This window comes from Oreochromis niloticus, linkage group LG22, assembly GCF_001858045.2.
Source record: "Oreochromis niloticus isolate F11D_XX linkage group LG22, O_niloticus_UMD_NMBU, whole genome shotgun sequence".
Classification (NCBI taxonomy): Eukaryota; Metazoa; Chordata; class Actinopteri; order Cichliformes; family Cichlidae; genus Oreochromis; species Oreochromis niloticus.
Genome location: NC_031985.2, coordinates 9,662,933 through 9,690,309, shown reverse-complemented (window position 1 = coordinate 9,690,309; position 27,377 = coordinate 9,662,933). Strand labels below are relative to the sequence as shown.

The window sequence follows — 27,377 nt, the reverse complement described above, 5'->3', positions numbered from 1 at the left end:
CAGCTTCTGGTAAAAGAGTCACAGAGTGAAATTAAAGCAGAAAAGAATATTAATTTTACTTTCTGTCACATGTGTAATAAACAATTTCTGTTGGGTCAGTGCTGGTGCTCTGGTTTCTTCCTAGTTGCCTAGTAGTTGTGTTGCAAAAACTACAGCTTAGTTCGTAGCAAGGTTATAACAGTGAACTAAACACAGTAATCTAAAAGTAGCTGTGAAAAAACGTACTTAACTGAAATAAAGATAAGAATTAGATTTTGAAAAAAAAGAAAAGAAATAAAACAAAACTACTGAAAATAAAATAAAAATCTGGACAAATCTTCCCCGGTTTTAGTCTTTGTCTTTGTCAGCACGGTTACATCTCAGACCGGGATCACTGCATGACTGTAATCTATCACCTAGCTTTTCTGGACTCTTTAAATCTGCCCCTAATTATAATAAATCAGCAAAACTGAAACTAGCAAAAACTAAATAAAACTAAATTGAAACAAAACATTTTTAAACAACGTAACTAATAAAAATATACAAAACTGTAAGCAACTCTGGTTATGACACAAGCAACAACAAAAAATAGAGAATTTTTTTTTACCACAGTCCACATCACTTGATCATAATTAGCCCTTAAACAAAGAATAAACTCAGTCATTGTGATGTGTTTATATTTCCCTCACTGCATGAACATTGCAGCTTTCGTCAGGCGAGCAGCTCTGCTTTGGGTCAGGGAACAATGGATAATGCAAAATATTTTACTGAGGTTTTGGTCTTAGCTTCAGAATCGTTACGTCCTCACTCTTTAGTGCACATGGATAACAACAGTTAGAATATTGCAATACTAATTTGAAGTAGCAGTGCAGTACTGTTTGCATTGATATTTGGTGCAAACTGGTGTGTCTGCATTGCTCTGCCATCAGGAGTGAAACCGAGCCGTTCATGATGGGCTTGGAGCTATTAAATCTTATAAAACAGTCACTATTACTGAATCACAGAAGGGAGAAAAAGACTCAGAACAAACGGAGTCTACACATATTCTGTGTATATGTATATGTCTACACTGGCAAAAAAATAACTTCTACATATGCATATTATTACCGAACAGACCTGTCACAGTTTGTGAGATCCGTGTCGCTGTAATCTGTAGTTACATTTCTGGGGAGATCAAGCTACACTGTAGGCTGTAGCATAGATTTTAAACCACAGATTTAACATAGTACTATAAATCCAGCTTATGCAGTGCACATTATTGTGCAGCTAAAATCACAAATAACGTCCAGAGGAAGGGGAAAGTTGAGGCGGGTGATTTATGAACACAGGAAGAGCTGATTCATTTCAGTAATCACCAGCGTAATCCACCAAGAGCAGGCTTGATGAAGGTGCGAGTAATCTGCTAACAACTCAAGTGAAGCTTTCTACTTGGTACTTTCAACTGTGCCCTTACTTTAAAGAGTAAATTTACTGCCAGTGGATGGCCATGGCTCGGTGACAACCAACAGAAAGGATCCCAAACTTTTGGCACCACACTCAGACTTGATCAGCGATTATGCACTTATTCCAAATAAATTAGCTGTTTTCACACATGGAGTGCAGCCCTGAATTCTTCACATCACCCAACAGAAATCTACATGAGAATGCAAAAGTCTGACACATTCAGATCGGGCATTTGCCAGTCTTCAACCTGCCAGCTCCCCAATACAACATCTGTGCGATGTCAGATTGTGCTGATGTGAGAATAGAGCAGATAATTGTCCAGTGCATTCATGACTAAAGAGTGGGCGTCATGTGCACTCCCTCCTGCGTGCTCTATGCAGGCAGCTCCTTCACCTAAACCACAAGGCGTAGTTCCAGTAATGCAAATGCGTTTGAAACAGACTATTCACTCCATGTAAGGAAGGACAACAGTGGAAAATATCCCTGATTCTCCTGAAATTGCAAAAACACTCATAGTGGCAACTACTACAACCATTTCGAGCACTGAACACCGCATTGAGTATAAAATTACCCCTCCAAATATTGCTAATTTTTCACTGCACCTCTTTTGTAAATCCCAACAGTCGTTGAGGGTTTTGCACTTTCTCTGTCATTAGTAGATCTGCCCTATAATGGATAATCTGTGAGGTACTGTTGACTGCAAACACTCTTAAATGGAATATAATTAGTGGCACAATCTGTCTCAATTGAGAACCGGAGTTATCCACGTCTTATTAGACTTTAGTAAGAGTGATTTATAATAGGCCTACAACCTTTAGAGAACCATGGAGCTCACTACTTCTGAACCTTCTTGATATAGAAGCCTCATTAGAAAGCAGTTTTCTAAGCTATTCTTCTTTCTTATAAATATCAGCTTACAGACCTCATTATGTTTACCAATTATGGACAAGCACTCAATTTCTCTTTCCTTTCTCCATCATGCAAAACTGCATCTTCACACATCTACAGCACAGCTGGTATTTTAAAGGCTCTCCTGATGGTACAATTTAAGACAACATTGATAACCAAAAGGAAAATAAATATATCGCTGCTTGAATGTCAGGGTGGGATTGTGGGTGTTGCATATGATTTAATCAATTCCTGCACATATAAAGTGGGAAATTCTAACATACAGTTGCAGAGATATAATAATGTTCAGCCCAAAGCAGAACCAGTAATGAACCCCTCGCCATGAGAGCGAGCTAAGTAAGAAAACTACCAGCGTGGCCATGGAGGCAAGAGAAAAGAAAGCCATAAAACACACGGACAGCAGAAATGATGAATGGCAATGATCTAGTCTGGGAAGAACGACAACACACTGAGGTAAGAACAGAACAATGTAGTATCCTGTCCCCAAAGTGTATAAATTCCCCCTGTGGGAAGCAATTAAAGGAGGGATTCTCCCAGTTTTTTTTAAATTCAAATTTCAAGCCCTGTACTGTACGGTATCCGTAGTCTGCAACAAAAACTGCATGTGTGAGACCTAAAATGGACTAAAGTTTGGGTCGAAAATGCCTCTGAATAAACACAAGCAACCTCTTCATCTGTATTTTATTCATCCGTGACTCTTCTACTGACTTGCTGAGAGTATATTTCACATTAATGGAATTACTTTTCCGTGTTTTAGCCTGTATAATATTTTAAAAGTGAAATTCTAGCATTTCTAAGAAAATACCAGTCCTCTGCGAAGCCCAAAGCAGTGGAAAAATTCTTATAAACTTTCTGAAAACAGAAACAAAGAGAAAAACCAAACAAACAAAACGCCATCTGAAAGCAAGGGAACAATAGTAAAGTGTACGTGAGTCATAGCCAAAGCATTGATGACACTGCTGTAACCCTAGAGAGATACTGAAAGTGAGAGGTACTGGGCTAGAGTGCATAAGATACAAGCTGCACATCTCTTCACACTTTAGGCTGTGTGGCTCAGCTGACTCTGAATCTGACAGAACAGAAGTTCAGACCACAAAGAAATGATCTCCCAATTCCCCTCCCCCTCGTTTCTTACCGGTCCCTGGGCGTCCCATGATGATCTGCTTGCGTGGAGCAGGGTGAGGCGACTCTGCTGGCAGTATGAGGGGCAGCAGGGCTGTTGGTGTGGGATGACAGGCTACCGGCTGTGGCAGCGCCCCTCCACTCGCGTCCTGGTGCCCTTCGGGTTTCCTCTCCCTGCCTCCGGAACCAGACGAGGAGAACACAGAGCTTGATGAAGAAGACATGGACCCAGGAGTGGAGGGGCTGGACAGGGAAGCGTGGCCCCCTGTGGCTGGAGTCAAGGACTGGGGAAGAGACATCAAAAAAATATTTATAGTATTTTAAGGAAACTCGGATTATTCAAAACATCCTGCAGCTGGTAACGCCATTTCCAGGTGTGAAATGGTTTCAAAACTGCTTAATCTCATTTTAATGGATTTCTTACCCCAACTCTGGGTCTCACAGCCCAAAATACAAAATGTACAAGGTTTAGGTGATAATGATGTGCAGTCCCATGCATAATTGTAGGCTATTTTAGAGAGTGAGATTCTTATTCATCACAAATATCACCAGAGAGGCACCTCATCAGTCCCAAATTTATTCTTTAGTTAGAACAACCTTTGGAACAAGCAGGCCCCAACAGAGACTTGACGTCAACGTCATGAAGTCAGTCTGGGAATGCACGCAAACTGGTCTACCAGACATATCTTTAAAAAAAATCTACCTGCATAAATTGTTGCTGTTTTAAAGAGACAGTTCACCTCAAAATTACATATTTTGTCTTTGGCCTATAGATCACTTGCCCATCTAGATCGCTTTGGTATGAGCTGTCCAATTTTCAACAAGTCACACGCCTTTTATCGAATATAATGAAATTAAACGTTTGTGGTAACAAAGTGGCAAAAACACATGTGAAAATCTCTTTCCGGAAATCATAAGCCATTAGGGATGCTCACTTACCAAAAAACTAACTAAAAACTAACTAAATGGGCAGGGATAGCTCAGTAGGTAGAGTGGTGGCCCCATGATCGGAAGGTTGGGGGTTCGATTCCCCTGAACAGCTACCCTGAGGTACCCCTGAGCAAGGTACCGTCCCTACACACTGCTCCCCGGGCGCCCAAAGGCTGACCACTGCTTCACTGAGTGAATGGGTTAAATGCAGAGAGGAATTTCCCCATGGGGATCAATAAAGTACACTTTCTTTCTTTCTTTAAATAAATACATGTGAACTAAACCTCCTGCAGTCTAATGGAGAGTGACTCTGGACTGTCATGGAGAGTAAAAAGTAAAGGAAAACGATATGCTGAAAGGCCGGAGAACATTGCAGCAAAATAGATTGTGGGACAATGACTGTTTTGTCTCGATTGTCTTGTTTTTATCACTGCTAGAAACCAAAATTGTACTCTAAATTAAAATTCAATTAAGTCTACAGCCCTGTGACGCAGTTACTCAAAAAAATCACAAACATTGATGTTTTCTTCCAACTGAAGCACACCGGCCAGCCAGAAGTGCTCAGATGGCAAACGTGGCAGCTTAGCAGAGTGGTCACCATTAATGCTTATGGCTGGATGTTTGCTTCCTTCTACACAGTGATGTGGTTCAAAATTTGGCAGAAAGTAAATGACAAGTCACCACATTAAAGTGTTCAAGGTTTCAGGATTTTCTTGAGTAACTGTCATGATTTTTGGAAAGAGGCATTGTTGCTCACTTTTAAATGTATTTTGTTTCATCTTTTGTTTTCAGCGATTTGAAAACCACAAGGCAAGTAACATTTTATTAATTCAAGAGAAGGCAGGACTAGACTAACCCCACTGGGGCCAAACTGGTGTAGGAAATATGGAGTGAAAACAGGCTGAATGAATCATTATAAGTAAAACACTCAAACAAAGGTTTACTTATATTTATTTTACTAAAATACAGCTCGGATCCTTTTCATTGTAAACTGATAAAAACTGTGGGGTTTGGGGATGTGAGCTCTTTTTAGCTTGACAATCACTCTTTGGAAGGAAAATGGTGGTCACACCAGTTCTATGTTATAATGGTTATAAATGGTCTATAATATGAGCTAATAAAGACATAATTAAAAAATTAGAGATATAAAATACAAACCTATGACCCTATGCAGTACATAGTCATATATTACAATAACAAGAATGACGTCCTTACCGAGCTGGATGTGACCAGGACGAGCGTGGATGTGGGGTTGCGGAGGAGAACTGCCCCATTGGTGGCTGCCCCGTTGATGGGGACGGGGGCCTGCAGGCCTGGGGGAGCTGTGTGCTGGCTGTGCTCCCTCGACCTGCTTCTCTCTCTCTTTCCTGACGGGCCATCGGAGAATTTGGCCAAGGGGACATCTGGGTTGCGTACAATGACTGGGGAGTCCCGGAGGGGCACGATGCGGCGTGGGGACGGCTCCTGGGGAAGTGGTGAAGGAGGAGTTGGAGAGACTAACATGGGTGGAGGCGTGGAGGCGGCAGAGGATGGTGGCCTGCTGGTGGCGCTACGAGGACGAGGGAAGGAAAGTGAGGAAGGGGTTGTGGGCTGACTCTGGGGGGAGAGCACTCTGAAGGCAGCAGGGCTGTGGCCCATGGGTGGGTCTCCCACCACCCCACCCCCAACACCCACCAGCTGCTGTTGTTCAGGTTTGGTCTGGTAGTCCTGGACAGCAGGTAGCGGTGGGGGCGGGTGGGAGTCGAACTTCCTCTTGCTGGGGCTCATCGGGACTGTAAAAGTCAGGTTAGTCTGAAAAGTGGGCACAATCCCTGACAGATGGCGCTCTCTCTCTGCGCCTGGCGTACCCATCTTAGTGCCGCTTAGCTGTCGGGGGCGGCGTGGGGTAAGTGAGGCAGTAGCATTGATGGGGCTGAAATTGGCAGGGCGGAAACCGAAGAGCGGAGAGGGTGATGGGGATGGCGTGGGTGAGAAGGGTGACTGGTTGGAGATGGGGGAGAATGAAGGCGTGCCAGAACGAGAGCCCCCGAGAGAGACGAGCATGGTCGCCGCCTCACATTCATCGAAGTCGAAGCGAGAAAGGTCCTGGGGGAGCAGCGAGGGAAGGACGAGGCGGGGTCGAGAGTCTCCTCCACGGCTGCTGGCCTCACTGCTCTCCCGTGATGTCTCATCCCAGTCAAACTCTGAACTGGCTCTCCCACCGCTGAGTCGGAGGTCAGATGGTGTTAGGGTCCCTGTGCTGCTGGCGCCGCCCCGATCCCGGCCCCCTCCACCGGCTTCCATCTCCTTGGTCCTCATGGAGAGGTGTCTGGAGCAGTACCCTCGCCGCTGGGACTCTTTGGAGCAGCCCTCCCGAGAGCACAGTCTCCTCCACTGTTTCCCGTTGAACTTCTTTCGGATGCCTGTCGGCGTGCACACCACGTCTCCCTTCTTGTATTTTTGCTGGGCAGCTGTCAGTGGAGTCCGGGAACGTGACGAGGAGGAGGAGGTCGAACCTGATCCGGATCCACCACCTGCTCCACTGCTGGCAGAACCTCCCCCCGATGTCTTATCCACTCTGGAGGAGGATGTAGTGGAAGAGGTGATGGGAGGGAGAGGATGGAGCTGAGGGGTGGTAATGACAGCTCCAGCTGCTGCTGCGGCTGCTGCAGCTGCTGGGTCAAGGCCTAACAGGACAGGTGAAGGAGAGGGGTGGGGATTCAAGGTCATGTGAGCAGGGGGAATCCCGATGCCCCGCACCACAGACAAGTGGGGATGGGGGTTGAGGTAGCCAGACGGGGTCTTAGAAACAATGTGACGATGTTGGGGAACTGCCATAGGCTTGCCCGCAGATATAATCTGCCCCATTTGGACCATGTTGAAGCCGGACACTTCCATGTCTTCTTCAGGGGTGAGGGGCGTATACTGCTGCTGTACACTGTTTTCCCTTTCTCGCTGTCTTTCCCTCTCTCTTCCATGGTTTCTCTGTGACTCCCACTCCAAGTCCTTCTCGATTTCCCTCTCTCGCCCAGGAGCCAAGCTGAGGACTGAAGTCGGAGTAACGGGCGAGGTGATGCTGTGGCCCGATGTGGAGGAAACGGGAACCATTCCTGGGTAGGGCATTCCTCTCCCTAACATTGATCCCATGCTCGGGGTCATTCCTCGACTCAAACGGCTCACCTCCACATCCATCTCTTCCCTTTCCTCCCGCTCTCTCTCCTTGTCTCTTACCCCCTCTTCTACTTCATGTCCACCAGCAGAAGGCAAATCCAAGTCCCAGGGTGGCACCAGAAGCCGGAGTGTCTGTCTGGAGACCCATACTGCCTGGGGAGCACCCCTGCCGTCTTCTTCATCATCTAGAGAATGAGGCCTTTCTTCAGACAGCAGGACACGGTAGCGGTTAGCCACCGCAGGGTGTGGGTCTACCTGTGTCACCACACCTTCTCGGTACCATTGCCATTGGCCCTCGCTGCCCTCCTCGTTGCCAAATGGTACACAGACACGGGTGCCTATAGGTACTTGATGCACACCAGGAGGTGGGGCATCTAGGATAATGTCCACCACCCCTGGGGGGCTATCATGTCGGTATGGATAGCGGCATAACGTCTTCTCCCCGTTCAGCTGCACCTCCAGGCTTCCATATTCACCACTGACGTTACGGACCACGCCAGCCCGGAATACCAAGTCGTGCCTCCTGTCACTTCCTCCCTCCTCATCACTTCTTCTCCTGAGCTGGCGGGCAAGGATCCGCTGATTCTTCAGCCCTTTGGCCAGAGCATCGGACAGTGCGTCAGGGAGACTAGACGTTCTGTGTGTTGACATCTGAGGGGGTGTGTCACCAACTACCTCCAGGTCAGCCGAGTGCTCGCTGGCTGTGTCTGTTGAGGAGCAGCGGGGCAACGGGCTTGGGGACACCTGCTCTGCATCTGTCACTCCTTCGCCTCCTCTGGGTTTTTCCCCTCCAAGCGACAGGGTTGGCGGTCCTGGGGAGTCCTGAGACCCCTCCCTGCTGGTGGTCCGACTGTGGAAGTCATCCATCAAGCTCCTACTCTGACCGCTTCCGTCAGAATGCGAGACGCTGATGTCGATTCCTGGACCCGCTGACTCCTGGCTCAGAGAAAAAGGAGGGGGCGTGCTAGATGCAGGGTTGCTATGGTTACCAGCAGTATTAGATGAGCAGTGTTCGGAGGTGTACTTCTTTTTGGGGACGCGGGCCTTGAAGGTGGCTGTTTTCCGGCTGGAGGCGGGGTTTGGACTGTTGTTGGCGCTTGGTGTACTACTGTTACTACAACTGCTGCCACTGCTGTCACAGTGGCTGCTGCCACCACCGCTGCTCGCAGCAGACCTCCCCGATCTGTCATCGGAGGATGATGACAGTTTCCCCATCACTGTCGCTTCTGACAGCCCCTCCCCATCTGAAGAGTCTCGCGCTCTGGATGCGTCCACCTGAGGAGACTCTGAATGTGAGTTAGAAGATAACGAGGAGGAGGGAGTTCGGTTTTGCGGAGATCTGCTTCTGTCTCTGTTCTCATCTGAGTCTCTCTTCTCTCCTCCTTCCAGGGTATCCCCCGCTCCTCGCCGCTTTCCTCCTTTAGCCCGGGTAGAGGGAGGGGAGCGCTTTTTTATTGGCTTCATCTTTTCATCTAGTTGCTTTTTCTCCAAACAACTCTTTTATTTATTTATCCCAGAGATTCTCCTTGACGTCCCTCTCTTGCGCTGCCGCGTTATTTCCTCCTCCTTTCCTTTCTCTCTATTTTCTTTCTCTGCCAGGCCCTCTCACTCTCATCCTGTCTTGTGTTCGTTGCGCGACTTCGGCACTTGCCCACCTTATTCCAGAGACTCTGAAAAGAGGAAAAGAACAGGTGAGTGTGGGTTTCGCGTGCAGCACAGACACTCAGACAGAAACGCAACTCAAAGTAATTTCTGAAAACATTCTAAAAATGGCAAGTAGTCAAAAATAAAAACACAGCAACAATATTTAAAAAAATAATTGTAACAAACAGTTAAATTATAATTCAAAGAAATGTATTCCCCGCTAAATGATGCACCATCGTATTAGAGTAGTAATGAACATGACTCATCTACAAATTCATTACACATTAATTCATTACATAACAGTTTCTACTCACATTATACAAGACCTACATCCATACCAGGTACATATTGAAAACAGGAGGCCATATTGTAGGATAAACACAATGTAGGCTTACAGCGCAGCATGGAAATAGTGAGGAGCACTCTGCAATTTGCCCAGACAAGTCTTTCTGCATGCAATCCTCTCTCACACACTCTCACACACTCACACACACACTACTTCTTGGCCCGGGCAGTAGAGGCGGGGGAATTCCTTCTTTGCTCACATACTGAAACCCTCCCTTTCTCTCTCTCTCTCTCTCTCTCTCTCCCTCTCTCTTTCTCAGTGGCGACCTTTATCTATGTATTTCAAAGCAGAGCAATCCGCCCCTACAACTAACTCCATTTCCTGTGGAAGACCATTACCTAACTTCCCGTTACTTTATTCCTCCCTCTCTCTTTGCTATGCTTTCTTTCTTATCCTCCTTGCCTGCATTCTCTCTTTCCACAATATCGATTTTTGTTTGTTTGTTTTTTACCTCTCATCTCCCCTGTTTTCCTTCCTCTCCTTCCACTTAGTCTCTATACTCATTTTTGTGCCGCAGCCATCCAGAAACACAGAGTTGTTCACAATAATTGCTATTCCACACCAGAGTCATTCAGTAGCGCTCTTAGCCATGCCAGAGTCATTCAGATTATCTCTTATTCTGCACCGGCCTCATTCACAGCTCAGACTCACGTTTAGAAAGTAAAACAGATTGATTTAGCTGTGATCACTTAGCTGGTTTGTTTGCTGTGTGGCTGGCGTGCGCTGGACTAGCCTCAGGCTGTAGCTGCTGTGATCTCTAGCTTATTTCTTTGAGAACTGAAGTCTCCATAGATACAGAAACATGTATATAAGAGGGAGTGTCAAAACAGCCCTTATATACTCTGTGATGTTCATGTAATTCCTCACTCCAGCTGTGATGTTCACTGTCAAAATGTTCTGTTATGATGTCTATCAACCAACCACTAGGCATGTCTACTTGTCAGTGACAGTTTGGCTGTTAACTTACATGTCTGCCTGTCTGTCCCTGTTTCTACATTCGTCCTCCCACTTGTCTCGGTCTCTCTGTCTGCTCGTCTCTGTTCCCTTTTGCTGCCTTCCTGTTTGTCTGTGAAGGCTTGCATTCATTCAGGTCCTTTTAATATCTGCCACATCATATCGGCTGGAGAGAAATCCATTTTCAGAGATGAGTGCCGCCTGTCTCAAGGCCACACACACATACACACACATCACACAAAGCAAACATCTATGTGCTGATAGCTGATAGTGCACACGGAGAGGTTGAGAGCTCATAGCCATCACTGGGCTCTATGTAAATCCCTATTTAGGACAGACAACTGTAGAGCAGACACCATAAAATAATTTGGCAGCTGGCCTTACTTGGTCACGATAGAGGTATGCTACATGTGTTTACTCAGTAGTGCACTGTGTACAACAGCTGGTGTCAGAGTCATGGGCCGTATGATAAGAGCTTAAAGGCAAACTGACACAACACACAGTAACCTCAGTGAAATATGGTGCAAGGGAGTCCATATGGGAGGTAAAGTAGGTCTGTGGCTCTAATGTTTCACATTCATGTAATCATCAGGCACACATAAAGAGCGGGGTAACAAGTTCAGTTGTAATTTACTTGCAGAATAGCATTTGAGCTGTTGTGAATACCGACTGTAGGCCCCATGGAGCTGATATAAGTCATATGAGAGAAAGAGAAAAACATGACTGACGGATCATTTAGTCTGAATAGGCGTCTGTTAAAGTGTAGGCCACCTTTTCGACCATAACTGTGCCAAAATCATTATGAAATCATGCATAAACTGAATCATAGGGTGAGTTTCACTTTACTTTAATCGATATAAAACATTTCCAGTTATATCAGAATTTCTCTGTAACTGTAAAAAGGTTTTCCTAGCTTGGAAAAAGTCTTGAGGGGGGGGGGTGTATGCATGCCAGTGCATGTAAAAGCACCATGGGTCCAAGTATAGTAAAGGAAATTAGTCTATGTTACCTTATTTGACACACACTGAACCATTTTTCAGTTTTTTCTAGGCATTTTATACACTGAAATAGATATCCTGCAACTAAAGTAGTTAACGACACAACTAATCAGCCTGATTTTTTTTTAAAACATGGGCTAAGTCCTTTTTGAGGTGTCCAAAAAAAATCTGTATGAAGGAAAATCCTGCATAAAAAACAATGGCGATAACGCTGTAAAGTTTCAGCCATCTATAAATGTATTTTAATGAAACTAAAAGTGCATGGAGGTTATGAGAGAGTTTGAAAATGCAGTTGTTTACAATACAATCATGGTTATCATGACTTGTCTAGTACATATATTCCTTGTGCACACAAAACGTTATGTCCTCAATAACATTTATGCCAACACTGCCATAAACCTCATTACAATATGTGGCAAGGAACTCTAATAACAAGCTGTGACCTTTTACAGACACCAGTTCCTTATGGTGTCTTCAATGTGTAATATCCTTTAGTTTTCTTATACGCAGAGCCTATGATTAAAGTTCATAACAGGATCACTACAAAACTGCAATAACAACAGGTCAGGTCAATATAAGTATAAGCAGTATAAGCATAATATGATAGAAGACACCTGCAGCTCTGGATTATACTGGTTAAGAAAAGTTACACATTATTGATATTTAATTTTCAAAATCATGGTTTTTGTGACCCTTCTAGGACATATATTCCCCATACATACAAAACTGTATGCCCTACAGGATGTTTATGGTCACATTTATTGTTTACTATTAGAATCTGCGAGGGATTGTAGTGTCAAGAGGTGAACTCTTACAGATATTTTGGCTCTCATAACCCCATTTAATTAACCTGCATTGTAATAAATGATATCTGAAAGTGTTCTTACATTGCACAGCATGTCTTTAAAGTTTATATGGGCAGGGTAGGCCAATACTAAAGTAAGAAGCAATGCTATCAGACAAATGCTTCTATAATTTTGTTTACTATACATTGACTTTTCTGGCAAATTAATGAAACCCAAAATACCTATGAATGGAGGTGGGCATGAGAGTCTGTAATGCTAAAAAGCATACAAAACAGAATAATTCACCTATTATTTACCATATTACCATGCATGCATTATGACATATTCATTTTCTTAAATACTGAGGCTATTGTGACACCTCAAGTACACCGCTAGTAAGTGTGCATACAAAACTGAAATATCAGTGACAATATAGACACAGTCAACTTTCAGTCCCTTCTAAGATCGTTTCTAATCCACATCTAGCTGACAGATATCTAAAAGTTTTTTTCAAGTTCATAACAGGCTTACTACAGAGCTATAATGACGATAGGGCAGGTCAATATATGCATAATCATAAACCCGAGCAGATAACAGCTGTTAACTTTACCAAGACAAGGCCCCAGAGCACAAAATGCAAACAACAAGCGGTGATGTCACCTCTGCTTTAGCTGGATAGTGCCGTGTCAAGCCCTCGTAGTACCGCGATTACTACCAGTTTTACTCCAAACACTGCAGGCCGTGGCGTGCACCGACCAGGCCTCAACTAAACACACAAGGCCTCTTGGAAATCCTCTACTCACTGTAACCGGGAAATAACCGGTTTAACGGGCATACTGACCCTTAATGCCACCATATATGGCCCATATCTGCCAGCTTACACGACCTTACAGCGACAAACAGCTACACAAAGTCGCTTGTTTGGCCCATCCGAAAGTGACAACCGTGTGAAAATATAGCTAAAGCTGCCAGGATAATTTAGTATTGACCCTCGTCGTTATTAGCATAATTGCAGCCGTGTTACATGGGGTGGTTTGAGGAGGGGAAGTGTCAGTGTGTTGCCACAAACTAGTCCAAGGGGAGGAAAAAAGGCCTCTACAAGCGCTTTAAAACCACATATCAATCCCAATGGCCACGCTGATTTAATAAAAAACAGGAAGAAAGGATGACAAGCGAGGAGTTTTCGAGGTTTTCCGTAAATAAGCGCTGTTTCTGGAAAGTCCAACGGCTGTTATGGCGTTCTATTTTCTCGTGGAAAAGTTTCAGGCTCACTATGCCTAAGCCGCACCGCTCCCTGTTTTTTTTCTCGCAGAAGACACCCATTCCGGTCTCTTCGCAGGCCACCCAGATATCGGAAACTGTGCTGATCAGCTCCTCTGCTAATACTGTTTGTGGTAAACATGAACAACGTTAGCAAACGCACAACAAGCCCCACTGCAGTGCTGCAGGAGAAGATTTGTAGGCAGCCTGTACTCACCAGAGCTCATGTATAGTACCCCGGTGTGTTTCTCTGATGAGTCTGCCGGGTAAAATAGGGCAGGGTGTCCAGTCGTCCGCAGCTGCCAGTTAGCGGCCGTTCATGTTTCTCCGGCAAAGCAACTTAAAAGGAGGAAAAACTACTGCCCTGTACATTCTACACTACAGTCGCAAAATGGTGAATGAAGCCCCAAAGCCTTGACAACCAGCCCGTCCGACCAATCGCGGAACACGAACGCGTACAGTAGCCAATAGAATGCCGCGTGAGGCGAGTAGGGGCGAGGCCGCACGTCAAAGCAAATTTGATTGACGGCGCATCGGGGCCAATCACAGTGTGGGAAAACACAGAACAGCTGTTCGGAGAGCGAGGCTGCTGCGTCCAATAGAGCTGCTATGTGGGTATGTCTGCGACTTTATACAGGCACGCAGGACGGGACTGAAACCTTTCTCTCCTCCTGCCTTTATTTATTTATTTATTTATTTATTTATTTATTTATTTAATTATCTTTTACATTTGGCTATAAACATTAATGCAGAAAAATGGGTTGTGGCTTGTCAAACTAAAGGTTAGACTTCCTTTTAGTGGACAGAGAAGAAAAAAATCACTGCCATGACATTATCAGATTTAATAAAGATCAAAATGTCAGGTCACCAGCTTCAGCTCACAGTTTCTAAAGCAGATTTAGTAGGCTTTGTTAGCTGCATGTGTGCTATTTATGTATCTGCATGTGTTCCCATGTGCTGCACAGCTGCACTGTGCTCCATGTAAGCCACAGGTTGAGTGTAGTTTCAACAGGAGCCACAGAGAAAAAAACACCAACTCCCAAATTCTCATGCTTTCTCTCCCTTCCCTTCTTCCATCCTTCTTTCACCCTCTAAGCAAATCAGAGGCGCTCTGAAAAGCACAGTGCCCCTTTGTCCCGCCTCCTTAGCCAATCAGGACACCCACTGGAGGCTATACGTCACCAGAGCCATCTGTTATTGGTTGAGAGGCCCGAGGTCTGCAGGCCAATGACCGAGTGGTGTGGTGAGGTCATTATGCTTGTTGCCATCAGCTTGGCCAAACAGAAGGAGTGAAACCCCAGTGAGTAAGTTGGTCCAAACATGGGATTATGGCTCCTGAGAGAGTGACCCATATACACTGTGGGCCTCCCTGCACAAACACACACACACATACACTGTGGGAGATGTTTGCAGGAGCAGATACCCAGAGGAATACAGCACAACACGGAACATGCAGGAAGCACAGAGGCATAGTTTCCTAAGACACTAATGGCGTTGCTGTGTAGCAGTGCGGCACGCCGTTTCTATAGCTTACAGGCACAGATGGCGAGCATGGTCAGTGATGATACAGAGCTGGCTGGCTGGCTGGTTGCGGCATTGCAGTCTGTCTGGCGCACTCACACGCACATGTACACACAGGCGAGCGGGCACGCTTCCATAGCTACACACAACTGGGCGCACACATAAACACAGGCACCTACACACACACAGCAGGCGCAGTGAAGTTATAACATGCCTGGGCGTTACATAAGCTGTACGTGCATTGGAGCACACACACACACACACACATATATATGCACAGACTTTTATGTGTATTGTACAGCCTCTTTGAGCATGCAAACAGGCTCTGTTGCACATACAACAAACAGAGCACAGGTTTATTCTAAGTGTTAGGTTGCACACGCATGCTCGGGATCAGCTTTCATGTATTAACTGTTCACATATGAAGAACTTGTGACTCGCAAATCAGATACACACGCACACTTAAGAGTGAGTGGGATCTCCAGACATCCACACCCTGTATAGTGAAGCACTGCAGTCTCTTCCTCTGCTCATTCACTGTAGACAAGTGTGTATTCAAGAAATGTAGGGCGAGTAGCAACTTTGAAGGGTGGCTGGTTTCGTAAGGCGCCGTCGAGAGACATTAGAGTGAGACGGAAACCCGAGATTTAAGTCTCTGCAATGCTTAGAGTGAGGCTGGAAATCAAAATGTGAAGGAAAGGTGGAAGTGAGACAGGTGGAGTGAATAAAGAAGGACAGGAGACTGCAAAGAGAGGGGGAGAAAGGGAGACAAGAGACAGGCGTGAATCATGTAAGAAAAAAAAAAGAAAAAGAAAATGGTTGGACAGCTTCTCAGACTGAGAACGGCTGTTTGCCGCAGAAGTCGAGCTGCTTGTGAATGAGCGGCATAAATCCGGCTGGTATTAGCACCTCTGAGCACTTTCTAAGAATGAGACGGAGAGCTGTGGATAAGCCCCCCCAATCCCAGTCACTTTACACTAAATGCATTATGGCCACTTAGCTGCTAAACAGCTCCAGGGACCCTGCACTGTGCCTGACCCAACACTCTAACATGCTCTAATTCAAGTGTGTGTGTGTTTTAAAAAAAGAAACAATTCGCCAATGAGATGAGTCCAGCACTTCTCTTCTTCAACCGTGCCCAGCATTTTGAAGTTGAATAGGTGTACAGTAGATTTAACAGCCTGCACTTGGGGTGTGAGTAATACAATCTGACACGAGTGTGGAGTCACTCATAGATAATGCATGTATAATTATCTACAAAAGCCTGCAAAACTTGAAATAACTCTCCAGTGTAAGCTGAATAAGGTTGTCCCCAAATATGTGGAAATACTTCAAATTACACAGTGCAATAACCTTCAAAATAAACAAAAAGACATTTCAGTTATGCACCGAGTGATATTACCTCAGCCTGCAGCTTATCAACTACCATTCCACTTGAATTTCATGGGTTAGCATGGCGCTAACCATGGTTTTTGTAAACCGCCTAACCTGGATAACCCTAAAGCTGACTTTAAGACTTGGTTGAACATAAGTAGAAAATATCATAGTACTTAATGATGTATTACTTCTGTATACCGAGTATTGCAATACTCATTGCACTGCAGGATAATCATCTCAGGCAGACTTAAAAGGAGATTAATGTCTTTCAGCAGAAAAGTTATCATTGAATTAAAAGCAGTGTTGGGGCTATTATTCAAAAAAAGCAATGTATCACACATTACTTAATTACTCCCTGAAGAAAGTAATTTGTTACACGGCTAAATGCATTATTTTCTGGTGCATTGTGACATGTCCTAAAATTTATTGTCACATATTTAACAATTGCCAGTATAAACCTCAGACTAGCGTCCCACACACTGACGCAAATGAATATGCTGATGACACACCTCTGACCTTTCTTTTAGCGTTTGAACTTAGATCTGACAACACAAAGTAATGCTGCAAACCAGCTCAAAGAGACTTCAAAGTGTTCATGCAATGTGTTTCTTGAGTAGAAACATGCACAGGTAAAAATGGAGGTTACAGTGCTGTAAACCTGACTGCTCAGTCGCTGTCTTTGTTATCTGCTGAAGATCAGGATCTGGCTGCAGGCCTAGGGTCAGCATACACTCGCTCCTGGTTCTCTGCTAGCTCTGCATTAGGACGCTTCATGTGCAGATGTTTGCAAACAGCTGTATTAGCAGTATAATGAAGATATTTTTGTCCTCAGTTCAGCCTTCTTGTGCTTTTTTTGGTTTGTTTTTGTATTAAAAATAAATTTAATGACCACATTTTCACTCCTCAACAGGTGTGGACTACAACACCATTTTTTTCTTGCCCGCACACAAGCTAAAATCAGCTGACTGTACCATCATCTTTGATGTTGTTTGTTTTTCTTTTTTTTTTAGAACAGTTTAAAGAAAATGGATAAATGACTTAAATGTGATTAATTGACCAAAAATATATAATAAATAAATAAAAAGTTGAAATAAACCACTAAAATGATGACAAACAACTGTAATCATTAGCTAATATTAATGATTACAGAAAGTCAGAAAGTCTTGAAACTTTCACTGTTGTATGCATGAGCAGCTGAAACATTTAGCTTACAGTATGGATAAAAAAGTAAAATAGCTTGATAAAATTAACAAAAAAAGACTGAAGTTATAACCTCGAGTATAGCTGACCGCTGACAGTATTAGCCTACAGTATGTATACACAATAAATTGTTAGTTAAACATACTGAATGAACTGAACAAATAAAAGTTGACAATTGTTAAGTAAAACTATGGTTAGCAGTTGACATTAAATACCCGAAAGTTAGCCAAACAGAAAAAGAAATTTAAAAAAAAGTCATTTGAAATATTATTTGAGCATTAGCTGAATAGCTTGCAGTTATAATGATATCTAAAAAATGATAGATGTTAATAGCTAAAATATTATGCTATTATTTGGGTGAGCAGTTGCAACAACTGGATACAATTATAGATTAAACCTTTGCTGTAATCATTAGCTAAAATCAGGTTAAACAGATTAAACTGTTAGCTAAACAGTGTGACAGCTTGCTGAATAGTAGCTAGGTAGCTAGCTGGTAAGTCCAAAATCATTAACTAATGGTGAAGCTAACATTTGCAGTTGTTAGCTAAAAGTATGGACAAAGAAAGTAAACTGCTGGCTAAATATAACAGATAAACTAGAACTAGTTATATATATTTTTAAATAAGCACTGCCTGTCAGGTGAAATCTAAAAATAGACATTCATGAAAATTTACTGACATGAAATCAGTCTTTCTGCTCTAATTTCAAACTGTGTTGTTATAAAACATTCTGCCATTTTGCATGCATCTTTAGAATTACTGCCACCTTGTGGCAGCAGTTGGCTATTGTTTCTGGAAGCAGGCTTAACTCTGCTTGACCTGGGGCTACTGGAATCTTTAGCTTCCTTTGATTTCATGGACATGTATGTGTCCTGTAAACAACAGCTGGACCCTGTCAAGCTAAGAACCCAGCAGGTTTGATGTGAAACCGATGGGGGACCAATGTGCTAGACAAACTACTGCTCTGGTTTCACTGCTCTGAGATCAGTTTCCATCAGTGGCCATGTGGAAACAGAAGTAAATGACTGTGACTTATCAACTTCACAGATAAGTTTCCTCTTATGAACCACCTTGACCAACGTGTGATTTAGAAAAGTCAGAGATGTAGGCTCTGCACTTTCAGGTTAGTATTTATGAGAAATCACTTGATTGACAGACAGTTTAACCAGCTGTTTTGCCAACACAGCACCTTTATTTTTAATTAAGATTTTAATCCTCCTGTATGTATTGAGAGTCAGTGTTAGACAGTGGGCAAACTCTTTAATTCAGCAGGAATTTTTTGGTCATTAATCAAGGTGTAGGTCTATTTTTCTGAGCTCACTAAAACCTGTTTTTAAAGATATGTGGTCTTCACAAAGCAGCCCGGGCAAACATATGATTTTATAGAATATAGAATATAGAATATAACGCATTACTGTAGCTCAAACAGCATATGAAGCATATAAATTCAGCTCAACCTTCAACACCTACAGCAGTAATCCATATAACACTGATGGGGAACAATGTTCTGCAGAATACACTTGATACTTTAAGTGCAATTTGCCAATAATACAGATTTATGTGTAGTAAGGTGGTTTCATTGCTACTTTTATTAAAGGAGTGCTTCTAAAAAATCCTCCATCACTCTTCATTGTGAGCTAATAGCAAACATTTAGATGACAACTATATAAGTAATAGTATTTCACAACTCTATAAGATGTTCTCTTTTTGGAGGGGGTTGAGGTGGGGTGGCTGTCTCTGTTTGCGTTCCTGTAAAAGTCACCACATGTCACCTTGGGTAAGAATATGTATTCTTAACATAAACATATACAAGGATGAATCTAAATGAAGCTTATGCGTAAGTTCAATAAGGAACATCTGTAATCAGTCATCCGCCTGCTTTCCTGGGTGTTCGAGCTGCTAGTCTGTTCTCTTCATCACTTCCTCTTTCCCACGCTTGCAAACTCAATCATTACTCTACTCCAGTCTTTTTCTTGCCCACCTTCTGTGAGCCAATCAGCTGCTATTCTGTCTACTGTAAATCTCACTGCTTTTCTGTCATTCCCCCTTCATCTTCATTACCACCACCACCATCTAGACTCTGGGGTTCCTAATTCCTATCATTGTTAGGACTCCAGTCTGCTATGATGGGTCAACTGAGTTTAATTGTCAAACAGCATAATAATAGTCAAATTCTTTATCTCAATACATCATGTTCGGTTCTTCCAAATGGACTCCTGTGAAAAGCCGTTTTCTTATCTGCTGTTTCTGAGTTCAGGTACTAATTTTAACACTTGTGCACACCCTGTGATAAATGTTTTCACCGAGCAGGCTTGTTTGTTTCTGAATTTGCTGTCACAGTTTAGCTGTTTTCATTTCCACTGACACATCAGGAGTATGAGGGTTTTGTTCCTCCCTGTCTGTTAATGTTGCTTCAGGGCTTGACTCATACTCTCTAACAGGCAGAGACGCCGGATGACTCCAGGCCTGCTGTTTACAAAAAATGTAAAACTTCATTTAAAAGGCCTCACATGTTGTATGCTTGCCTCACTTCTGTCATACAACTGATACCACACGCTTTCTGTGCCAACAGCCGAAACATTAAACATCACTGCGACTTGGCTTGTATAATACGACGACTCCCACTTCACTTCATTTCGCATATTTCTCTTATGTAAGTGCATTACAAGTATTGGTTTGCATATTTAAATAACACAAACTATCAAACCTACCACAGTGACCACACAATGACCACAGTCTCTTACTCTCGATGTTGCAATAATCATCAGAAATGAAGCAAAAGAAAACTATTTTTAACTGTAAAGGCTGTGAATCAGCGGTGCCCACACAGAGCTAAGCTGACAGATTAGTTGGACGTGATTGGACATAAAACAATGAATGGAAATCTGACAGAGCGATAAAGCTGGTGGACATGCACGGCATCTGCAGCAGCCGTCTCTGCTCAGTAGATGGTGCCATCTCTCCTGTGAATAAACCCGGAGGCTTCGGTGCAAGTCATCTTTGATGCTCCCGATTCTTTGACTCATGGCTAGAAGATGAGCGTTGGATCAAAATGTAGGTAAGACTGAGACCTTTTGTGTGATATAACTTGTTTTGACCAGCGACTTACCCTTAAAATGCACTTTGTGACATTTTACTATTTATGTTGGCACAGGGAGGGATAGTGGGATGGAGATGGAGCTGCCAGGCAGGAGGAAAAAACTGAAGAGCAAAGAGAAGATTCATGGATGTAGTGAAGGACATGCAGAGGGTTGGCGTGACAGGATACTGAGGACGGAGTCGGATGGAGACAGACGACCCGCTGTGGCGAGCCCTAAAGGGAGCAGGCGAGAGAAGATTTAATTTCACCGCTTACTCCGTTTCATCATTTGAGATTTGTATTTTCTTACAGTTTTTCTCAGTTGCTAAGAAACATTTCTCAGAACTTTTCTCAGTCTTCTCAAAGCTTTAAACATAAAACCCTGTTTTCAAAATACTTTAACCTCTTGTGAGGCAAACCCTCACAGTTCAGAACTACACATAAATCTTCAGATCACACGCATGACCATAAAAATATAAACACCATTCAACATTCATGACACGCTGCATAAAAAAAATTAAAAACAGTGTTCTTGACATGTAACTCTGGTCTTTCCAAACTCGGGGTTGTTTTATAATTCTACAAAAATGATAAAGTATGAAATAAAAACAGAAATGAGTCCTCCACTGCCACCTCCCTCCTCCTCCAGTATCATGTAACATCACAGTACAGCAGAGGTTTAAGATCATGGTGGCTTATTTTAAATTCTTTTATATGTCATGCTGTAATTTACGTATGAAAGCAGATGGTTCATCCAACATAACTATGTGTTATAAGAGTATGAATCAAGTGCACATGAAGGAAATGTGGAGCCGGTAAACCATAGTTTAAGACAAAGAAGTCTGATGGTGTATTATTTTCTTTGAAAGTACAAGTGTTGGGTCCTTTCCCGTTTCTAGTTTGCATTTTTTGTAGAACTGCAAGAGAATCACTTTTTCAAGGATCTGGACTCAAATACAGGACATCAGAATAAAGGCTTAACAGGCTTATTGAAGATAGAGTCATCTTGAGAGGTATTTCCTCCGCAGCTTTTCTTTTCTCGCCACCGGTTTCACCACACGGGCTGGCAGAGACGAGGAAACATCCACAGCAGAGCCGAACTACACATCGACCTGGCATCAACCGAGGGGACTCTTCAGCCTTAAAGAGCCGGTGGGTAATCACTGGATTGCAGACAGTTGGATGATTATGGATGATATGAAACAGCTTCCAGGTGTGTAGCCAGAGTAACCATGGGAACAAACGCCATCTCTGAAACACACAAGCAGGTTAAGGGACGAACCCACACTCACACTCACACAGAGAGAGGAAAGAGATGCAGATTGCCACAGGAGGACCAGAGGACTGTGACACACATGAGGTTTCAAGTGTTGAGTTACACATACAGAAGTTTACTAAAATCTGCTCAGCTTTTTAGAATTCATGAGACAATTAAAATCCAAGAAGAGCCTCTGTCCACTCAGATGAGGACCTATTTATGTTGGAAACATTGGGAAATACTGCTCTCTTTGCTTCTCGAGCCACAACCTTTGAGATGCATTGTTTTACATCCTGAAGCCCTATCAGATCACCTGATGCTGGAGAGACACAGAGACATCAGCAGATCAGAGTGAGCTTTATATCCAAACACCTACAAAGTCCTGAGTTGTCTACACAAAGTTGACAAACTAAGAATCTCAAAGACACTAACATCTCTCAGTGTTTCAAACACACACTCAAAATAAAAGCTTCTTTGCCCTCATAACCATGAAGCAATAATTCAGACTGAATACATGAAAATCAAAGGTGTATGCATTCAAAAAAAGATTAATACGGGGTCTGCAATTTGTGTCTAATGAGCTAAAAACCATTTAAAGTTTGGTTGATTCACTACATTAGCTTAAATCACCGAGATTTTGGTTCACATAAAGTGAGTTGGGGCTTTTGCGGTTCACAAAAACACTGTAATACTCGAGTATCTTCTTCTCATTTAGGTCCAAGGTAATAACTCGACAGCAACCCCTCGCTGGCTAATCTGCTGGATGAGAACATGTTAACTCAGCAGCAGACCCGAGCAGCCGGTAGTGGACGCTCTCATCTTGTGACTCTCGCAAATAATGAGTCCTCATTACTCACATGAGCCATGAGGACAATTTGTCACCAGTAATACACTCAAATACGTTCTGCGGTTCAGGTACGCATCAGGCAGCATGTGATCTTCTACACACGCTGACCTGCACTAAGTCAACTTCACTGACATCTGTTTAAATCAGTCTGGATTGATTCTGAGAGGGCAACGCTCTTTAAATCACCCCTAGATACATACTAATAGCTCATTTTGCATTTCACTCTGGATTAGGGCAGGGCTGTCAAACTCATTTCAGTTGGTGGGTCACAAATTACTGCTTCATAACTGGCCTGTCTTTAAATTTAAAAGAGAACAAGTGAACATTCACATTTAATAAACTATTCATTTCAAAAGCAGATGATGAACAGCAAAGAGAACGTTTTCACAGGGCTCTCTGCAGTCCTGTGAAACACTAACCCCATAACAAGTTCATTGTAGGGTGTCTTCCTCTCTCATGTGCTTACATTTATTAAAGTTATTACCAACATAAGGCAGTCTTGTCAGGGGAGGTCAGTGCCTCCCCACCCCTATGGTGGCTCCCCTGGTCAGTTGCTTCCAGGTGCTGCTAATCAAATGCATTTGGTTAGTTGAGCGTTAGTAAGTGTGAGCATCTATTTTAAAGCAGACTGTCACCTCTGAAGGGGAGCATTCAGGTGTGTTAACACAAAGCCATAATCTTCCCGGAACAAAATTAACCCCATCTCAGACTCTACAGGCCTCAGTCAGCATGTTAAAAGCCTCTTCTGTCTATAAAGAATACAGCAGCACATTGTATGTATGCAAAGCCACATCTGAGCAAACCACAAGACTTCTGGTAAAATGTCCTTTGCACAGGTGAGACCAAACACATCATGCTAACCATAAAGCACAGGGGTGGAGGGGTGATTATTTGGGCTGATTTTCAAACCATCTGAAGGTGTGACTTTTGTCCTGTAGATGCAGATGCAAGTCTGAGTCTTGGCCTGTCAAGGAGGCTCTTCTATGTTGTGCCATGCGTTTATAGGGAGTGGCTCTCTGGTTTCTACAGTCAATGTAGAAGTCCAAGCATTCCTCACTGCACGGCATACCCCGTGTCGTTTAGCTCGTGTTTGGGAGTTTTATCCTTGGGATGAACCAGTTGTTGTCTGAGGGTGTGGCTGAGTCTGAAGTGTTGTTCTTGGAGAAAATTCTCTCGAGTTTCTCTGACAAACCTGCTACATAAGTAAAGGCTGTTATGTTTGTCATTCTGTTTTTCTATTGCTAATGTCTGTTTCCTGTGTATTCAAACAACTTCAAGAACTCCAGTCATCCTCTTTCAAGCTTCTAAGACCACGAAGTACTACAAGGACCTGGAAAAAATGACAAAGAGGGGAGGGATATAAAATATTCCAAATGTTTCTTGAACTGTCAGCACAAGTGTATATGTGTATGTATCTATCCATCCATTCACTTACGCTTTTCCTTTTCAGGGTCGCGGGGGGCGCTGGAGCCTATGGCAGCTAGGGTGAGAGGCAGGGTACACCCTGGACAGGTCGCTAGTCTGTCACAGGGCTAAACATTTGTACTCACATTCACTCACACCACACAACAATGGGCAATTCAGATGTTCAATTAACCTATCCCCACTAACTGCATGCCTTTTGGAATGTGGGAAGAAACCAGGGAGAACATGCAAACTCCACACAGAAAGACCCTGGCCTGATGGTGGAATTGAACTCAGGACCTTCTTGCTGTGAGGTAACAGTGCTAACTGTGCCACCATGCTGCCCGTGTATCACATGTGTAGGATCTGAAAGAAAGGAAAAAGAGGGGAGGGATATAAAATGTTCCAAATGTTTCTTGACTTGTTAGCACAAGTGTGTGTATATATGATATTATATATTGATTTTAGAGAGGGGTGGTGAGAGTAAGAGTTTGGTTTCACTTTTTTCTGTTAATATTTGGATATTTTTCTTGCATTGTCATTTTTTGATTAGAAAAGCAGAATAAAACGTGCAAATTAGCTTAATTTATAGTTTGTTATACTCCTTCCCTCTAATACAAAGATTTCATTTCTAACTCTGAGTGTAAGTGCATCATTTAATAATAAGTGTTTCTGCTCACAAATGTCCACGAGCACAGACATGCACGCAAAAACTGCGTGACTCCTTGCTGGCTGTAACTCACCGCGCGTGTTCACCTGTAACGTCCTCTAAGAAGACGTCTGACCATTCTGATAGCCGTCTGTGTCTGCAGGTGAATGAGTGAAGCTACACAAACATTTAAATTAGCATAGCTTACCAGCAGTCACGGTAAACCCGACAACAACACAGTGGGTGAGGGTGGGAGCGGGGGGTCGCTTGACATTCTAACTTTAAAGGAAGGATTTTAACAGTATTTGCTGTGGGTTAAAGCAGTGGACCAGCAGGCTACATGTTTGACATCCAAAGAAGTTTCACTTAATCCCAAACACTGAGGATCGCCATTGTATAGCGGTCGCTAGGGTAACGTCACGTCGCCGTCATTGCGGATGTGGGCGGGGCTTAGCGCTAGAATCCCTTTGATCCTTTCATGTCTTGCGTGACATCACCTCGGAAAAAAGCCTTAAATACAATCATTTACACAGGGTTAGTTACAAGGTAAGTTTAGTCAGAGGCATTAATGTCTAAGACACAAACTCAGCAATTTACACAAAATACAGAACCAAGTCCAGATTGTAAAACAGTTATATCATTTGAAAATATGAATTCTGCCATTGAAACAACCGATGCGATTCAAAGCTGCGCCACTGAAGTCGAGGCAAAGATTGAAGGTAGTGTCGTTCCTGGCGTAAACATTTTACAGAGCGACAACGGAAATTCGGATCACTGTGTGTGCTGCCCTCAATCATGCACCCAGCAACAGAATCTGGGGGATCCAGAGTCAGTTGATCTCGAGGAACCTCACGTGTCAGAAGAACAGCTGCTCGTTAAAGAGCTAATAAATGCTGTTATTGCACGTGCCTCCAAAGAGGCAATGGTGTCGCCATCTGACACGATTCAGCAGCGCCTCTTCACAGCTCTGTGGGCACAAGTTGAACACAAAACTCTAAAAATCACACAAAAAGGGATAAAAAAACTAGAAAAGTTGATTTTTAAAGACATCACAAAGCGGCTGGACATTAACCCTGATCTCGTGATCATTGCGCTAGCCGTAGGTCAGCCGTACATAGAGGTGATCATTTCCATATTTGAAGATCACCTCTTCCCTAAAAAAAGAAACCTACTGGCAAGGTTCTTCTCGTGGTGCGTTAAAGCCAAGGATGATGAAGATGAACAAGCGATTTCTGAAAAACGTTTAGAAGAATTTCAAAGTAATATATTTCCAGTACTGGAGAAAAAATCATCATCAGGCATTAGTGTCAACGATTATGATGATGATGGAGAAGAACGTGTGAGCGCACTCATTGATGCTGTGCTCACACGGGCGGCTAAGAAATCGCACTACAAACCTTCTAAAAAACTCCACAAGTATCTGTTAAAACACGTGTTGTCTGACGACACAATCAAAGATCTGCATATACATGAAAAAAAACTAAAAGATCTCGACAGCGCCATTTACGAAGAGCTACGTAACAAAACATTTTGTAAAGAAAAACATTTACTGATGTTATTGAACGACGGCGACCCAGTGTTGAGAAAACTGACGGTCGATATCATTAAAAATCACCTGATCGAGACTATGCAGAATCCAGCCCTGTGTGAAGCTGAAGAGGCTGAAAATTACAGGTTATCTGTGGAAACCTGTATCAAGAATTTGGTGACGCGTGTCATTGAAAATGCCAGTTCACCTTCCTGTACTGAACAAGTTGATGCCATCACCCAACGGCTGTTCACAAAAATCTGGCCTAGACTTAAAAAAATCAAAATTTATAATGTGATAGCCCTCAGTGTTATGGTTTACAGCTCTTTAATACAGAAATGGAAAGAGCCAGATGTCATACTGACATTCATGGAATTAGGCCACGAACATACAGATGATATAATTGTAAAGGTTTTCAAGGAGCATGCCACCACTGTAATGTATACTGAATATAACCTAACAGGCTTCCTTCTCTCTGTGGGTCCTGTTTTAAGGTTAGAAGACAGAAAATACTTGGTTAGTGTTTTGTAAGTCCCTAAAAGTAGATTCTGTTCATCTGGACGTAGCATTTTCAGTTTCAATTTATTTAACATCCAATCGAGTCATTTTAAAAACCCTTGACCGGTCGAGGCAGATGTCCGTTCCTCACTGAGCCTGGTTCTGCCGGAGTTTTCTCCCTATTAAAAGGAAGTTTTTACTCCCCACAGTCGCCTAGTGCTTGCTCAGAGGGAATTGTCAAATTATTGGGGTTTTGTTTTGTGTCATCTAATACACAACTTATCGTATTGGGCACTCTAAATTTCATTTTTTTAAATCAATAAAAAGATCCAAAAAAGATTATATTGTGAATTTTGCATGTTTTCATTGTCACACAAATGTATACATTTTCAGCTTAGACTGAACATGTGTGTTTGTCATTGTTTTCAAGATCAAAGATTTTAGTAGCAACTATTGTATTAAAATATCACAGATGTTTTACTCTGATTACACAAACC

The 27,377-nt window shown here is 43.1% G+C and overlaps 1 protein-coding gene and 1 long non-coding RNA gene across 6 annotated transcripts in view; one reads left to right on the top strand and one right to left on the bottom strand.

The window, feature by feature from the left end:
- Positions 1–13,954, bottom strand: part of cica (capicua transcriptional repressor a) — a 52,687-nt gene extending 38,733 nt beyond the window's left edge. For 2 of the 5 annotated variants that reach the window (XM_013277105.3, XM_013277109.3), the window contains exons 1-3: positions 13,738–13,954; positions 5,599–9,203; positions 3,467–3,737 (exon numbers count right to left, since the gene is read on the bottom strand). In XM_013277105.3, coding sequence (XP_013132559.1) covers positions 3,467–3,737; positions 5,599–8,997 — 3,670 coding nt within the window. In that variant the 5' untranslated portion in view covers positions 8,998–9,203; positions 13,738–13,954. Of the gene's footprint in view, positions 1–3,466; positions 3,738–5,598; positions 9,204–9,491; positions 9,671–10,490; positions 10,644–13,737 lie in introns of those variants that run through there. The other 3 variants (XM_013277106.3, XM_005459091.4, XM_013277108.3) reach the window with 3 other exon arrangements.
- A 4,675-nt stretch (positions 13,955–18,629) lies between these two features.
- LOC112843572 (uncharacterized) lies at positions 18,630–23,240 on the top strand. The gene is made up of 2 exons (XR_003216015.1): positions 18,630–20,675; positions 20,772–23,240. It is a non-coding gene; the product is annotated as an uncharacterized LOC112843572 (long non-coding RNA).
- The last annotated feature ends 4,137 nt before the right edge of the window (positions 23,241–27,377 follow it).